Source organism: Patiria miniata, unplaced genomic scaffold (assembly GCF_015706575.1).
Source record: "Patiria miniata isolate m_02_andy unplaced genomic scaffold, ASM1570657v1 HiC_scaffold_16, whole genome shotgun sequence".
Classification (NCBI taxonomy): domain Eukaryota; kingdom Metazoa; phylum Echinodermata; class Asteroidea; order Valvatida; family Asterinidae; genus Patiria; species Patiria miniata.
The window spans coordinates 4,834,722-4,852,975 of NW_024037054.1; the positions used below are offsets into that span (position 1 = coordinate 4,834,722).

Consider the following 18,254-nt stretch of genomic DNA (forward strand, 5'->3'; position numbering starts at 1 on the left):
AAGTAGGGTTGAGATCAAACAAAAACTGACGTTTAGGGGTGGGCTAGAAACAGCTGCGTAATGTCTATAAATGTATTAAACTAAAATTCCAAGTAGAACAAAATCCACATTTTTTTCTTGAAATATTATTAAAAAAACTATGTTCATCATGTTGTGCTAGCTGTGTGTTAGCAATTACTACTTTTTTTTTTTACAATTTTCTTTTAACATGAAAAAACTCAAATTTTTATCTTTTTATTAGTATATTTAAATAAGATTGCTAACGGCTAGAAAAATAATACCCAAGGTACAATACTAAATACAGGATTGACTTAACAGTTGTTTTATACAAAATGATAATAATGTTGTACTTTACAGTAATGGCAGTCGCCCTCTAGTGTCAGGCAAGAGTGAGTTGTCATTGTTGCTAAGGAGAGAGAGCGCCCTCGTCCTGCCCTATGTCAGATGCTTGTACTTGGTGAATATGTTGTACAGGACTCGCATTGTTGACTTCAGATCCAGGTTGACTACGTCTGTTGATTGGTGGAAAACATATGAATATTAATTAGCCTCATGAATAATAATCAAATTTTGGTTTTACATTATCGTTTCCCAATGGTGTTGACAAGATTACCGTACAGACGATGTAACGCAGAATTTATACACAGGTCGATCTAACTATGAAAAATCGCCACATAAAATGACTGCCATATGCCTACAGTGGACTCAAAGACTTTTCCGGAACGCTGTCTGCTTACAGCTAAAAACTACGGATATTAAGGCCGGTTCACACTCGGCGCGAAAGCGAACGCAAACTTGTGACGTCAGGGCAAGTTTTTGCACTGCGAATTCGTAAAAGTTAAACACATTTCAACTCCGGCGAATTTCGCGGCAAATTTCGCGGCGAATGCTTTGTGACGTCAAATTTGCATCGCATTCACAACCGCATGAAGTATGAACAGGCCTTTATGCAGAACTCTGCAGTGCTGTGTGCAATGCATTCATCAAACCTAGCATTCCAGAACAAGTTTGATAAATGGAACTTGTAGCCATACACAAGTGATAAAGTGCAAACGAGCTAAACTTGAACTACGTGTGTGTTAAAACTTCATTCAAATCATTCTGTCCTGGTTCACTGGTATACATGTACATTCTGATGGACATACTAACTGATAACCAATGACGCAACTTGTCTTGATCGGTTGGTCCCTCACGGACAAACAAGTCAAACCCTGACTAAACTGGATTAGTTGATAGCTGATAACCAATGATGCAACTACCCTTGATGGGTTGGTCCCTAACAGTCAAACCTGTCAAACCCTGACTAAACTGGATTAGCTGATAACCAATGATGTAGGTAACCTAGATCAGTCAGTCCCTCATGGTCAAACTAGTCAAACCCTGACTAAACTGGATTAGTTGATAGCTGATAACCAATGATGCAACTAACCTTGTCGGTCCCTCATGGTCAAACTAGTCAAACCCTGACTAAACTGGATTAGCTGATAACCAATGATGCAACTAACCTTGATGGGTTGGTCCCTAATGGTCAAACTAATCAAACCCTGACTAAACTGGATTAGCTGATAACCAATGATGCAGGTAACCTTGATCGGTTGGTCCCTAATGGTCAAACTAATCAAACCCTGACTAAACTGGATTAGCTGATAACCAATGATGCAGGTAACCTTGATCGGTTGGTCCCTAATAGTCAAACTTGTCAAACCTTGACTAAACTGGATTAGCTGATGACCAATGATGCAGGTAACCTTGATTGCTTGGTCCCTTATGGTCAAACCCTAACTAAAGTGGAGTCGATGAAAGGTTACAGTCAAAGTAATATTGACTTCAACAGCGATTATCATAATCATGCCCACCCAACACTAGGTTTTGGCTCAGCGGTTTTCTCACAATTTTTGCCATCCACCACAGACTCGCCTACTACCTTCTGTGCACGGTGCTATATACACTTTGCCGACTACAATCTAGCGACACTGATTTCCGGTACCCAGATGTAGGCCCGGTCACATGGATCAGTGAGAGATTCTTGACGCAATTTACTACCTGTAAATGTATTCATGAGTAACAAGTATTGCACAGGACAAGAGTGATGATACCGAAGCGATCACTAAACCACGTGATCACTTTGACACCACCAAATCTGGTCCCAGCTGGACGGTTACGCCATCGTGCCTCCCCAGACTACAGCCAACAGACTCCAGAACAAAACTTGCCAGAGTTGTGAGCTAATAAGGGAATAAATGTGTGCTCCGGAGGTTTTTATCACTCTGTTTAATACCACTTAGAGTCTGGGTGCTGATAATTACCCGAGCCGGAGGCGAGGGTAATTATCAGCACCCAGACTCTAAGTGGTATTAAACAGAGTGATAAATACCGACCGAGCACACATTTATTCCCATTCATAAATACCTTTTCGGTAAAAAAAGATCAAACAATTCGTTCAAAAAATCCTGATTTTGTTAACAAGTTCACTTCATGCTTTTTGAAACATCCCTCTAGCAAAATAATGGAATGTTCAGCTGGCAAGTAAGATGTAAACAACCCTTTTATGGAGATTGACGCGCGCGTAGCATGTTCTGCGCGATGTCGCGCAGAACGCACCTGGGGCGTTGCGTTTTGAATTTAGAACTATAAAATTCTGACTCGCTAGTAGTGTTGCGCATGCCTACGTGAGGACTGTGAACGTTCAACCAATAAAACGGTAAGAGGCACTGGATTTTTAGGAGTCCACATTTTATGTGACACTGGAAAAGTGTTTAAGACCAGCTAGCCATGTCTTTATCATCCGTTTAAGACCGGCCACGTGACGGGCTCTCGACCAATAGGAATAGCTAAACTGTCTGAGGTATTTATGAATGACGGTTTAAACACTGAGCCCAAACGCAAATTGTAGTCATACTTGTGTAAATGCTTCCAGCAGGCATTCATGACCAAACCAGACAAAATGAGTTAGAAGTCATCCAAGCTACTCTGGAGTAATTGGCACATCTGCATATATCAAGGTGTCAAACTGATAGAAATATCAAAACCAAGATCAGAGCATGTTCTTTCAGTGACAGCTCTTTAAATTTTTTTTAAGGACCAGCGGAGTAGCTGGGGGAGGGGGGGGGGGGGGGGGTGCACACCCCCATAAAAAGTTCACACCCCCAGTCACCCCCCCACTGGAAATTTGGCATCCAGAGAAAAGCACAGCCATTATGAGTTACCATGATTAGCTGGAAGAACATAAAATCCCTTTTTTTCCCGCGATTTTGTGCGTATTTTTTACCCAAACTCTTTTTTTTGCGCGAGTGGCTGTTTATTGTAAGGTCCCTTGGAAAGTGAAAAGCTGTAGTTATTGTCTAATGTAGCCATGATATATACGTTTTGAACAGCGCCCCCGTGGGAAGATGGTGTCCACTCCCCCCCCCCCCCCACCTCTTTGATTTTACGGAGCGCGGGTGTCCGATGAAAAAAACCTGTCTACCTTTCAGCACGGATTAAATTTTTTGGGTGCCCCTCCATTGTAACCTCAAGCCCCCCCCCCCAAAAAAACCGCCCCCTAGAATGAGAACCCTGGCTACGCCGCTGTAAAGTACTGTCCCTAAAACTCATTTTATGGGATGTGACCACAATAACCTGGTAAACCAATTTCCGTCAAGCGCTCAAGCTGCAGTTATAATACCACTGTGTTGTTGTGAAAAACAATATTTTTATTTTCTAAAAGAACGTGAAAGTATTCTAGAATTCTAGTGGTCTACAATTCTAGAATACAGCCACAAACAATATCACTGCATACGTGTATGTGCACACCGAGAGTTGATGATTCGTTCCTCCAGATAAACTAACAGTTGTATGTACATAAGTCCTTGGAGGCAATGGTAACTGAATCTGCAATCGGCAATTTTAAAAACGATCAAAAAGATAATAAAGATACGCTTTGTGCCCCCCCCAAAAAATAATGGAACAACAAAAACTCTGTAAAACATAATGCTTTCTGAATTTATACTTGAGTTCAGAACAAAGTTTTGTTCTTTAATTGCACTTGCATCTTTTATACCTTTGCCAGTATACAGCCCATTACCTCGGAATGAAAATCATCAAAACCTTGATGTGTGCACATGCAAATGAAAAAATCAAACTTGTTTATTTTTGTGCAGAAGCACAGTTAGCATATTTGAACCAGTAAAAGCCATCCGAATATTCGGTTGATGATCAAATATTCGAATATTCGGATATTTGGAACAGCCCTAGCCTTTATTATAAACATTTGTATCTCAACGCAATCCATGCATAAATACCACGTCAGAACTACCAGGCAAATTGGTCTTCAAACTGAACAACTCATCAGCATAAACAATACAATATCAAAACTTGTCTTGAATAGAACCAAAAAAGGATGCACAAGCATGTGAGTGTCCAAACTTTATATTAACACAAGAGGAAAGAAAAGAAAACGTGTGGATGCAAATGCAAGTTGTACTCTTGAAGCATTCTCTCCTTCCAGGCTGAACCGGTTGTTAAAGTGAAAGGGGGGGGAGGGGGGGAGGGGAGTGGCATTTTGAAGTCAAAGGCAAGACGTAAAGTGTTAGATTGTAAAAGAAAAACCCAGGCAAATGAAACGATGCGAAGGATTAAGAAGAGAAACCTGTCCAAAAGTCATCAGATTTTGTTGTTGTCTCCCTGTTTATATTTGAGGAAGATGACGTAAAGAAGGCGAAGGATGGATTTCAGGTGACACTGGGCCACATCTAGAGGAAGGAACGTACATGTTGTAAAAAGACTAAAACTTTCTTCATGATATGAATGCAAAAAAAAAGGAAAAACAGAATAGAATGCTGTCATGCAGTACCCACTGTGCTACGAGATTTGAAATGGCTAGCCAATCCCTGTAATAGTAGTGGTCAAGTGAGTAACTAATCGATCACTCTACTGCCCCAAACCGCCCTGCCTACGTATTACTTCTATAGGACGGCAGATGGGTGATGGGATTGTGCCTTTGATGATACAAGCATGGCATTTGGCACACAGTCGGAGTATGTCATGAGAAAGATATTTGGCTAAAGGGCCATCGCAGATTTGTTCTTTGAAAAAATATAGGTTGAATAACAAGCAATGGTAACCATTTTAAACATGTTGAAAATTACTTGTTATTCTACCTATATTTTTTTTATAATTTTGAATCTGATCGTCTTATGACGACGTCATTTATACAGACCTATGGGGAATGTTGTTAGCTACATTTTGATACCCTGTCTACTACCAAAGACTGCAAATCGTCCAACATTGACAACGGTTTATGAAAAATGAAGCAGTTTGAAAAGGTGGAAATTTAAAGATTACACAAGTGGAAATTGCTGTGTGACAATGTCACACTGCCCGAAACGAACGGCAGGAGATACCGATCGCACAGTGCTTGCATGCATGGGAGCACGTGCGTGAATTGAATTACCCGCGCTTTGTTCGGGCACTGTGCAGTCGATAGGGACTAATTACGGGCATGTGTGGTTACGCTTAGCAAATTGTCCTCGCGTAATCTATATATTTGCAACTTTTCCAACTGCATCATTTTTCATAAACCGTTGTCAATCTTACAGTTACAGTCTTTGGTAGCAAACGGGGTAACAAAATGTAGCTGACAACATTGCCCAAAGGTCTGTATAAATGACACCATCATAAGACGATCAGATTCAAAATAATGACCCCCCCAATGAGTGTGGACTTTCTTTTTTTGCAGTGTTTATTTTTAACACTAGTCTTTTCAGAGGCAAGAATTCAAATAGGTGTTAAAGAGGATTGGAAAACTCTAGTATTTACAGGAAAATAAGTCATGTAAAAGCTTAGAAAAGTGAAAATAGTTGATGAAAATACAAAGGCGCTTGACAGCTCAATACATACACTTTCAATGAACAGCCTGTCCTGTACGTAAGCAGAAAAAAAAACATGTTTCAGTTTAATGTTGTGTGGTCTGTGAATATACTTTGTTTCCCACTCACCCTCTGCTCTTGCTTTCGCTTTCGGTAGTCCAGCGTCATCCATGAGGTCGAGGGCAAATGATACATTGTGAACCTGAGGAGAAAAACAGAAAATATCTTGATTTTTTTCCTCAGTATTTCTTGCCATGGTGTTGGCACCCCTTAAAATATCCCTTTCTTTCATGCAATATAAACTTTTACAAGTTAAAACACCTTTACGGTAAAAACTCAGAAATTCTATATTTTACAATGACAATGGTTTCGTTAAAAATCTTGAAATCCGAAAAATCTTGACAAAAAATCCTAAAATCAGAAAAATCTTGACAAAAAATACTGTAATCAGGAAAAATCCTAACAAAAAATCCTGAAATCATGAAAAATCCTGACAAAAAATCCTGAAATCAGGAAATATCCTGACAAAAAATCCTGAATTCAGGAAAAATCCTGACAAAAAATCCTGAATTCAGGAAAAATCCTGACCAATAAATCTTGACAAAATATCCGGAAATCAGGAAAAATCCTGACAAAAAATACTGAAATCGGGAAAAATCCTAACAAAAAATTCTGAAATCATGAAAAATCCTGACAAAAAAATCGTGAAATCAGGAAATATCCTGACAAAATCCTGAAATCAGGAAAAATCCTAAAAAAATCATGAAATCAGGAAAAATTTTGAAAAAATATCCGGAAATCAGGAAAAATCCTAACAAAAAATCCTGAAATCAGGAAAATTCCTGGCAAATCTCATCCTTACATGTAAGGGAAAAACAAAGAAATGTATTTTTCATACCTTTTCTTCAAAGAGTGTTGGCGTAACATGGTAGTGGTAGAGGGGTACATAGTAGCCTTCTAGGAGGCCCATTAACAAGATGAAGTAGACTCCATCGTGAAACTGGGAAGAACATAAAATATGAGGGAACTTTTATATTATGTTAAGAAGTAGGATATGCTGCATGTGCGGACTAGTTGGTGCAGGTGTAGCGCAGAGCACAGAGTTTCATATGAATATGCATAATTCAGATGAATATGCATAATCCCACAGCATCTTTTTAGAAGAACACACTAGGGGTGTGTTTAAGTAACAAGAACAAATTTGCACGTTAGCTACGACCTGTGAACCTGCTAAGCGTGGGGGGTGTGGCCAAGTGGATGGGGTTTGTGACTCATGATCAGAGGGTCAGGGTTCGAATCCAGCTGCTGGCCATGTTGTGTCCTTGGGCAAGCCACTTCACCTCCACTTGCCTCTCTCCACCCAGGAGTATAAATGGGTACTGGCATTAGCTGGGGAGTAACCTGCGATGGACTAGCACCCCGTCCAGGGGGAATAGAAATATTCTCAGTCGTTTCACGCTACTGAAACCGGAGATAAACACTGGTCTGATGGGCCACATTGGCTCATGATAGATTTCATTTTTTTTTTACTAGGGGTGCGTTTAAGTCACGCAAACATATTTGCGTTTGTTAGCTATGACCTGTGAACATGCCAAGCATGGGGGGTGTGGCGTAGTGTTTAGGGTTCGTGACTCATGATCAGAGGGTCAGGGGTTCAAATCCAGCTGCTGGTCATATGTTGTGTCCTTGGGCAAGCCACTTCACCTCCACTTGCCTCTCTCCACCCACGAGTACAAATGAGTACCAGCATTAGCTGGGGAGTAACCTGCGATGGACTAGCATCCCTCCAGGGGGTGTAGAAATATTCTCAGTCTGTTTCATGCTACTGAAACCGGAGATAAACGCCGGCCTGATGGGCCACATTGGCTCATGACAGACCACTTTTTTTTACTAGGGGTGTGTTTAAGTCACGCAAACATATTTGCGTTTGTTAGCTACGACCTGTGAATCTGCCAACCCCATATGAAATGATAATGTCATCGAAAACTGTCGTAAAAGTGGCGGCGACAAGTGGGCATATTTTTTTGTTCTTGGTCTTACCTGATTGTCAAGATCCGTTACCTCCAGGTTGATCTTGTTGAGGTGTTTATTGGCAAAACTGATGAGAGACTGGTTGGAAATGACAAGAAAACTGCATCAGTAAGGTTTGAACCTCAACATTGCGTAGAGGTTAACTGCGGAAAGTTTGATTTTTTTCTCACTTTTGATGTAGTTTTGTAAATTGTGTTCAGAATGTATCAATTTCCCCGCAACCATCAATATTTGTTTTCTTTACTTTTCTCTGTTTGCCCACTCCTGGTTGTGTCCTTTTTTAACCCTAACCCCCCTAATCCTTCAAATTTTCTTTGCAAAAAAAATGGATTTTGTAGGACTGAGGTTACATGGCGAAAACATGCAGCTGATATTTGAGCATGTGCTGTGTAAAGGTTTTAGGCCGGACCTTGTGTTATTTATGCTCAGTTGTACATAAATTTAGGCCTAGATTATACTTGAAATCGTCCGCACTGCTCCAGGATGTCACTGGCTCTGCCTCAACATATTGACAGTGATTGCTGGAGGATTTTGCAGGATTGAGGCAGTGGTCACCCCTCCAAGGACCACATTCAAGAAATAACAGATGATTTTGGAGGATTGAGGCTGTATGCTATTTCTACATGGAGGCAGTTGGAGGATTTTGCAGGATTGAGGTTGCATCCTAGCGAAAATACCTAGGGAGTTAGGGATAATGAAATTAAGACTACTTCCAATATCTACTGCATCGTTCAATCTTTTAGATTTAAAATCTGTAATCATTTACTATAGCAATTTATTGAAACAAATAATACTTACCTTCTTTACTACATTAAGTTTATCTGGCGCGTGGTCGAACAGGGTGTCGAACGCATCCCTCTCTGTTGAAGAGTAAATTTCAGACAATCATGGTAAGCATTCAGTAATTTATGCAATTATGCAAATAAAAGAATTTGAATATTTAACACAAATTTTGGTCTGAAGGCAGGTTTGTAAACACGCGAATGTGAATGCGCAGTGAACTTGAATTTTGTTCCCTTACGCAAATTCATAGAGTGAATACTTATTGCGTTGTTACAAATTCGCATTCGCGTCGAGTATGACATTGAAGTCTCTACACATAATGGGTCCACCAACATTTGCAAGTAAACTAATCTCCAAAAACGAATTTTCAACCAAAAAATCTTAGTTTGCAAAGACTCACCAAATCTTCCTCCAATTGCCCTGTAGTTTGGAATTGAAAAAAAAACCAGAAAGATTTTTGAATTAGAATCGTTACCGGTGCTACTTAGGCCACAAAACAATTAGAAAATGATCATCTTATTTTTTTTCTTTTACATTGTTGTCCTAAAATTTGGTAGGGGACAACACCAAGTCAGTCAATGTTCAATTCCTTTTTTTTGGGGGGGGGGGGGGGGGTCCTGCGGATTAAAATAACAAAAACAATTTAGTTTTAGGACAATTTTGAATTAATTCAGCTTAGACTTGTGTAAAGTCGGAATTAAATGTATATAAGTTGATATCCACAACACACACACACACAGCCATGCAGCCTAGTCCTGAAATTCATCATCAATGTTGCGCCCAATGTGCAACAAGTGTCATATTACATTTAAATCATGGGGATACCAACTTTAAAACAGACCAGTGAATGAAAAATGACTTGATCTTCCCAAAGATCATTTATTGTGGTGCTGTGATGGCCATCTAGAGCAATAATACAAAAGTGTGTCTATAATATACAACTACAAGCAAAGTCTCATTTTAAATTTTTTTAAAACCTTACGGTCAACTTACTCGTTCGTTGTCGTGATTTCTTCTGTGACCCTGTTGGTGACCAACAAGTTATCTTTTTTCTGTAAACAAAAACAACGGTGCCAAAAAAATTAACCTAATAATATGCCAGATCTCGCCAATTTCATGGGGTTTTGGAAGATTTTGTAGATTTTGGAAGGGATAGCCAAGCCCATTTCCCCTCAAAAGTTCCATCCACTTCCCCTGCTATACTTTTAACACAGGCTAGTCACCAGCAGTCAGATCACATGTCAAGCAAGCACTGTGACTAGTCAAACTCAGTCAACAGACCACGAACAGACAAAGCAGGCAAGTTGTGGGCACAGCTGGCTTTTCAAATACCCCCGGTCAAAGCATAGCTGTATCAAGTTACTTAAAAAGTCACAGCCAGTCAGTCTTGCTTTATGTAGGCTGGGAATTTTAAAAACTGTTGAATACAGTCAGTTGATTGATTTTGACTACAAGGACAACTTGGCACAGAATGTATGATTGCATAGGAGGGTTAATATCCCTTTCGCCCAAATCCCTGCAACACAGTGCATCAGGTGTAGAAAGTCTGTGGGACTTGCTGCATTGAGCTATCAACACCAGTACACAAACGGCCAATTCTGAGACAACGACAGCTAGTCCCATTGAACAATGCCACAGTTGTATCCTGCTGCAGTTGGTGACCACAGACTCTGAGGCAGTTGACCTTGAGACTTTTGACCCAATGGATCTTGCTGCATTGATCAAGCTTGTCATTTTGACAAGTGTTGCACGTTGCTGCGTTTCTAGCCAGAATACTGTAGGGGGTTAGGGTTGAAGTTAGGGGAAAGTTGTGCTAACTATAGCAGAAAATTGTGCTTAACCTTAAGCACAATTTCATGGTGTGGATGTGCCAATGATTGCGTGTACACTGAGATTTCTAATGTCACGTCACTGATTTAACCATTTAGTCACTGTAGCACCTGAAACTGCCCGAGCACTCCATGATTTTATTGATTCTTCAGTAAATAAACACAATGTAATATTACCATGAAGCCCAGGTGCTAAAGAGTTAACTCCTTCGCTACAGCAAGCCACTGACAGCAGCTAACAAAAATTGTACATGTCGTACGGCAAGCCGCTGCTCGGTGACGTCGCTGTGAATAAACAGGGTATCCCCATGACGTGTGCCTTATCTACATAATTTATATCGTATAACCTTTGACCCTAGTTTGAGCCGCTGCCAGCGGCTCTCCGTCTCGCCGGGGTCTGCTGCACGTTATTGTGAGCAGTTTGTTTACAGAGAGACATTTCAAGATGGCGGTGTCCACATCGACACACGGCGGAATTTCCAGCGGTTTATTACGTCCAAACCAAGGAAAAATCGGTAAATTAAATTCCGTAGCGAAAGAGTTAAGTAACTTTTTTCTCTTAAGGTAAGCATGCTTTTTGCTGTGCTTACTGCTTCTGGTCTCCACTGAAAAAGATAGCGGCTCTTTTAGCAAAGAATCATGTGCTTAGCAGCACTATGAAATTGGACCCAGATGACATGTGAGTATAAGTAAATTTGCCCACCTGAACGACGACAACTTTCGCTGATACATATTCAGGAATTCTAATTGGTGCCTTGAAGTGAAACGCTAGTGCCACCAGGAGATGAAGGATTGCTATGAGGTTCTTTGAATGAATACCTGCAAACAAAATAAGAACACTTTAACTATCTGAATATGTTGCCTAGAGTTTATTATTATTATTTTTTTTATAAGAGTTGGCTTTCATCCATGTCCATGATCCAACCAAACTCCACTAACATATGTGGGAAAAATTGGGCATTATCGTCTTTCTCTTCCAACAACTGCAGGTGAAATGTATCAGTTATGCTCTCTGCGCCATACTCAAGATCGTCATCGTGATTTTTAAAGCATTGCATTTTGTTCAAATAAATCTGAAACCTCAAAAAATCGCGCAACATGTGGATTCTATTGTAGTCGACCTCCACGTGCAACAGCCTTCAAGCTCTGTGCTTAAACTTATTTCCAGCCGTAAACTACTCCAATCTGGGCTTACCTATGTGCATCTACCACACAATCTGTGCACTGACGACTGGTAGATAAGATTAAAATTGCGCTTGCAAAACAGATGTCGTGGTGCCATTTTCATCAAATTTATTGAAACTTCATTTTAAAAATCTGACTTTTTAAGGGCAAGAGATCGTCAGATATATCAGAATTTTAAAAATAAACTTGAAAAAGTTGGATTTTCGATTAAAATCTGAAAAAAAATCTGACATGCACTAAATTACACCCCCAAAAAGAGGGCTAGGGTATAGATCAATGGAATAAGTCTTAGCTGCCCATTCTTGTATCTGCGAACAGACAGAGTTTTGCAAACTCACCGTCTACACTCCACTTCTGTTGGTTCCATCGGGGAAGATTCATGATTTTGTTGACCGTGTCCAGCACCACCTGTAGCTTCTGCTTCTGGAAGACCTCCGACTGCATCACCTCCCGCACCTCAAGTCTGATTCCTGCTAGTTTCTCTTTGGAATTTATGGACAAAAAATAATGACACAAACATCATCAAATTATAACATTATCCTATTGCAAATACTATGAGGTTCTTCTTTATATGTTACCTGTTTCACTGCTGTTGCTTACTAGTTGTGGTTTCTTCTTTCTGAGTTTCCATCAAAAAGATATGGGGTTTGCCTCTCATTTTTTTTTTCATAACTATCTAAATTTTCTTCAACTTGTTCTTTTCAACAAACTCGTATGAGGTTTTCCTGCAGTCATTTTGGGGCTTATTTATTTTATTAGTCAGCCCCATCTCTTTCAATTTTCTCAATCTTCTGCACTGCTTTTATCTTATCCTTTTCACCACTCTCCTATGAGGCTTCCTTCCTTTTTCATTCCTTAATTAACCCTAACCCCCTAGTACTTCCTCAGGACTACCCTGCTAAATCCAACAGAGTCCAAACGGAATTGTACAGTGTGAGGTCCCTACACCTCATCCTTTCTTTCTTTTCATCACTCGCCTGTGAGGTTCCTTATTCTTATCATCACTAACCTACAGTAATGAGGTTCCCTTCACTCATCATTTCCTACTTTTCATCACTCGCCTGTGAGGTTCCTTATTCTTATCATCACTAACCTACAGTATGAGGTTCCCTACATCTCATCATTTCCTACTTTTCATCACTCGCCTGTGAGGTTCCTTATTCTTATCATCACTAACCTACAGTATGAGGTTCCCTACATCTCATCATTTCCTACTTTTCATCACTCGCCTGTGAGGTTCCTTATTCTTATCATCACTAACCTACAGTATGAGGTTCCCTACATCTCATCATTTCCTACTTTTCATCACTCGCCTGTGAGGTTCCTTATTCTTATCATCACTAACCTACAGTATGAGGTTCCGTACATCTCATCATTTCCTACTTTTCATCACTCGCCTGTGAGGTTCCTTATTCTTATCATCACTAACCTACAGTGTGAGGTTCCCTACATCTCATCCTTTCCTTCTTTTCATCATTCGCATGTGAGGTTCCTTATTCTTATCATCACTAACCTACAGTGTGAGGTTCCCTACATGTACATCTCATCTGTAACTTCTATTCATAATTCACCTATAGATGAGGTTCCCCTCACTCACCTATGAGGTTTCCAAGAATCTGACCATCATACAGGTCCTCCTCTAGATCCCGGACGATGACCCTCTGCTCCTTCATCTCCTCATTGATCCAATCCATCAGAACCTGATCAACGTACATGCAATCAATTTTAAACAGACAGTACACAAGTGGTGCATGGTGGTTAATGTCTGCAACGGTCAACTTGACCAAAAGACAGTGTAGAAGTTCAGCAGCCTTGAGTCGCTTGGGTCCGTTCCGGGTCCAAGTCATGCGTCATTTGATTCAGGTCTTAGTTTGAGTCCCGAGTCACATTTGTTCGAAATGGATCTATGAAATGATATGAATGATTCTTGTACTAAAAGGAAGCTCATTGATTGGGCTTTCATATCCTAGATTTTGAAAGTGCTACAGGCAAAACTTCATACAAAAATCAGTCCTGCCATTTGGGATGCGTTTTTTTTTTTTTACTCACCCTGTACATGGAATTTATAGAAACACATACATACTATGTACATGTGATATGTAAGTGATGGACTGTCACAGGAAACATGTAGGGATGGACGCATCTAATAAAAAACATTATTATTTGCAACACCATCTGGAGAGTGAAGCTTAACATTCTTTAGCATTGCTTTAAAGCTAAACGTTACTTTCGGAAAAGAAACTTGGAATTATTAGCGCTAAGTCTGAGTCATGATGGTTGAGTCCGAGTCTGAGTTTTTTTTGCTGCTGTGACTCGAGTCGAGTCACAGCCACCTAAATTGTGACTTGAGACAGACTCGAGTTGGAGTCCTTGACTCTACACGTAGTCCTACAAGACTGCCAAAGACTACAACTGCATGGCTGCTGCATGTATGCATTATACTGCTTCGGAAACCTCCCAACACAAGGGGTTCTAAACTTTGCTATTTGTCTCAAAGTACATGAAGAAAACAGCGGTGTCTGACTGTCTTCTTACCTGAATGAGCTCCTTGAGTTTGGCATCCTCTCTTGAATCTGGCTCAATCATCGACCTCTCCTCTCCATTTTCTGTAAAAAAAAATAAAAGCAATAAAAGTAATCACATCAATAAAATTGGTCACAACGGGTTTATTTACATTCCATTTCCTGCTAACTATCGAGCCTCAAAGGAAGAACTTGGTATTGATGTCAAGGAAATGCTTAGCACAGAAAAAACAACCGTTAAGCAACATTTACTTCTGAAGAACTCAATGTGGTATTTTGATTAAAGGTAATAATATACATGTACAACATTTGCAAACATCAAAAAACAAAACTACCAAATTATTAGGAAATACCTCACTTGATTGTAAGTGAATAATAGTCTCAAGCATCCTGTGAAATCATGGCACCTAGTGTGCGGTCATTTTGAAGAAAAGTAGAATTTTTGTATCAATTTCCAATGATGGTCAGCTGGCCATCGTTGGAAAAAACTGACTTTTTTCAAATACTGCCCTCAATTTACCAAATTTAATTAGTCCACATTTTGTTTGCAATCGCTTACACATCCATGAGCGGGTGTAAGCAAGCTGGTCTGGTTCCCTGACTTGACAATTCCCCGATGCCTATAAATTGCCCCATTTTGTCTGAAGTAGGGTCAGGAAACCAGACTACAAGAACAGCATTTTTTTCTTGGTTTTTACAGCATCTATGAACACAAAACTCTAAACAGGTCCGCGTAACAATATTTGCTAAATAAAATACTAACCTCCAAATCCATCCATTTCTGAATAATTACAGCAAAAGCAAATGTTGTACATGTATATTACGGTTCCGTTAAACAAACGAAAATGTAGCTCAAAAGTGGGCCCTCTTGTGACTTCTTTTGGTATCAAATTAATCAAATCTATTATGGCAACTCAGATCATTAATTTACTAGTTGGCAAGTCATACCAATTCTCATGTGCAAGTAAATCCTTACTTAACCCTTTAAAGGGGCTGTCTCAATGTGGCATTTGTGTTTGTGTGAAAGTACACACTGGCCCCCTTGTGAATTCTTTTGGTATCATTTTAAGTGTATCAAGTAATTGAAACACACAATGTAAGTTCAGTTGTGGCAACCTTGACCTCATGTAATAAATTATTGACAAGTAATACATTCCTTCATGTGAATGCTTCTCCTTGACAAGGACCATTCCAGAGTAGGGGTGCGCATCGCAACCAGGTACCCAAGCACCCGACCGCTGATGTCAGGAACCGGTTGATTATGGGATCGGGTACCCGTAACCAACTTTACAAATTACTTAGTTACTTCTCAGACAATGAAACAGAAAGCTTTTGAATGTCATTTGTGGGGCATTTTCAAAATGAAAACCAGGCTACATGGAACACCAAAACAGATTTCATGTTTATGTGCATTTTAAAGCGCGACAGATGATGCTCACAAAAGTTGTAGTTTACACCGTAAAGCTATAAAGCCCTTTAGGCAACTTCCGGATTTTGGGGTCAGGTTTCTTTTACAGGTACCCGGGTACCCGTGTTTTACTTCCCGGTACCCGGTAGGCATGTATGTACGACTAGTGCGACTAGTCGGACTAGATGCTAAGTTACTAGTCACCAAGGCATTGGTAGTCACGACTATCAATTACTCAATAGTCGAGTAGTGGTTATGCCGCTACTAGTCGTTATGCTACTGGTATGACTAGTCATTCATCGATGCTGCGACTAGCAGTTGCGCTACAACTACAGATCTTTGCCCCTTAACTTAGTATTCGTATCGCGCTGCACTGTAACTTATCCAAAATGACTACACAGTCTATGAAGATTGCTTGTTTTAAATGTAGCATGCGCTGACAGTTACAGTGTGACTGCACCAACACACTGTATGCCCCATTGTACATGTACATATAATAATGGTGCACGTGTAGCGAGCGATGTGGTTTCACACGAAGACGTACGTAGGCCTACGCTGTACAGAAGCAGAAAAATCCTGAAGAAATTGAGAGAAAATGACCAGAATGTTTGTACCCCGTACATTTTCCATGGACCGCTTTCGCTTCTTGCCCCAAGTATAGCCCCAAGGCCCATTTATGCGCTTGCACACATAAATTTGAATCTATTAGTAAAAAGGTCCATTGACCAGAGGTACTACTGGATAAATAAATAATATGCTACTAGTCGCCGCTAGTCGACTAGTTGGGACTTTTTATCACAACTAGTCACGACTATTTAAATTCACCAGTCGCCCACGCCCAGTACCCGTACTACCCGTAAATACACACCACTATTGCAGAACAGACTTGGACAAATGATTCCAGCGGTCGTGGTCCCTAACCATAATTCCAGGATTTTTTGCCAGTTTCGATACGGTGATCCCAGCTTAGGATCACCCCCCTTTGCCCTGCCAACCCTCACAATCATCACAGCTCGACAGCCGTAAGCCAACAAGGAAAGCCTTCCCCGGCGCACGACGTGGCTTTTAAATCATACCCGCCCTTATAGCAGTCTTATCCCTTAATCCCTGCTAGAGACCGGGTCACGCAGTGTCTTCAATATTGAGTCTGTCAACTGAGAGTGCCTGGGCCCGAAGGGTAGGGATGTGATTTACAACAAGATCATGCACACGTACATTTGTATGTGCTCAGTACAAGTGATGCTTACCATTTGAAATGAGTGAGGTTTTGTTTTCATATTGTCACTAGTTTGAAAATTTGGGCCTCAATGGGCGACGGGGTGTACAAGTAAAATGTATGTACGAACATGCAGTGCAGGTACCAAGACAACATCTACGTACATCATACATTCCAATTTCAATTCCAGACCTACTCAAAAACATGGAACGCAAAACATGAAAAATGCTCTTTTGTGAATTAGCCAAAACTTAGCCCTTGAAGACAACCCTTTCAGATAACCCTTTAATTAATTAACCCTAACCGCCCTGAATCCTCCAAAATCCTTTTTGCAAATTGGAGGAATTTGCAGGATTGAGGCTACATGGCAAAAGTGGGTTGCTGATTTCGGAGTACGCACTGTGTCAAGGTCTTGGGCTGGACCTTGTGTTGTTTATGCTCAGCCGTGCATAAATTTAGTCCTTGATTATACTTGACATCCTCCGCACTGCTCCAGGATGTCACTGCCTCTGCCTCAGCCTATTGACAGTCATAGCCGGAGGATTTTGCAGGATTCAGGCAGTGGTCACCCCTCCATGGACCATATTCAAGAAATAGCGGAGGAATTTGCAGGATTGAGGCTATATGCTATTTTTCCATGAGGCCAATTGGAGGATTTTGCAGGATTGAGGCTACATCCTAGCAAAAAGGCCTAGGGAGTTAGGGTTTTAAGCCAAAAAAGAAAACAACTTCTGCTTCCGGTTACCCGACCTACCCTAATTTTAGGGCACGACCCTAAAGTAGGCCTGAAATACAAAAATTGATTTGAAAAAACAATGTATAGTTTTCATGCATTGCCAAAAGTTTAAAAATGCCGCTTCCCCTTAAACAATCTCAGTTCTTACTGCTTCTGGCCACTGAACACACTATATGGTCACTATCAATGCCTTAACCGTAAACTTTGTCAGGACTAAATCCCCTGTAAAGGTATCTAAAATGTGCAAAGCAAACGTAGCATATATTTTTCCCCCCACACTGCACTTACCAAGGACAAAGTTGTCAGGGGTGAGCTCCACCGGGCTGGTTGGTGCTTCCAGGGCATTCTTGCCATCAATGTTAAGGTCATTCACTGTGGATGAAACGACACATGAATCAAAATTAGACACAAGTTCATCTATGAGAACACACACATATCACAATATGCAGCTCCGTTATGATTGAGTACAGAATTTTGAAGTACATACGTGCACATGTACCCCAAAACTACAAGCACCCCAAGAAAAAAGTATCAACGTTTTGTCGTTTTATAATTCTTGACTGAGATTTATACTAATGTAAAAGGAACAATTATAAACGTGATGTTTAAAGGGAATGTACATCATTGGCTTATGCTTTTATTTTCAGAAATGAACTATTTGAGGGGTTAGTATAATAGATCAAATTATTGTTACACTG

General features: G+C 40.4%; 1 protein-coding gene across 2 annotated transcripts in view; it reads right to left on the bottom strand.

Annotated features, from left to right (window-relative positions):
• The window catches only part of LOC119722736 (beta-parvin-like), a 26,908-nt gene continuing 8,654 nt past the window's right edge, over positions 1 to 18,254 (bottom strand). For both annotated transcript variants that reach the window (XM_038193030.1, XM_038193031.1), the window contains exons 2-13: positions 17,845 to 17,928; positions 14,210 to 14,280; positions 13,272 to 13,374; positions 12,013 to 12,156; positions 11,193 to 11,308; positions 9,654 to 9,712; positions 9,061 to 9,080; positions 8,676 to 8,737; positions 7,887 to 7,955; positions 6,745 to 6,846; positions 5,976 to 6,048; positions 1 to 512 (exon numbers count right to left, since the gene is read on the bottom strand). In XM_038193030.1, coding sequence (XP_038048958.1) covers positions 436 to 512; positions 5,976 to 6,048; positions 6,745 to 6,846; positions 7,887 to 7,955; positions 8,676 to 8,737; positions 9,061 to 9,080; positions 9,654 to 9,712; positions 11,193 to 11,308; positions 12,013 to 12,156; positions 13,272 to 13,374; positions 14,210 to 14,280; positions 17,845 to 17,928 — 980 coding nt within the window. In that variant the 3' untranslated portion in view covers positions 1 to 435. The remainder of the gene's footprint in view (positions 513 to 5,975; positions 6,049 to 6,744; positions 6,847 to 7,886; positions 7,956 to 8,675; positions 8,738 to 9,060; positions 9,081 to 9,653; positions 9,713 to 11,192; positions 11,309 to 12,012; positions 12,157 to 13,271; positions 13,375 to 14,209; positions 14,281 to 17,844; positions 17,929 to 18,254) is intronic.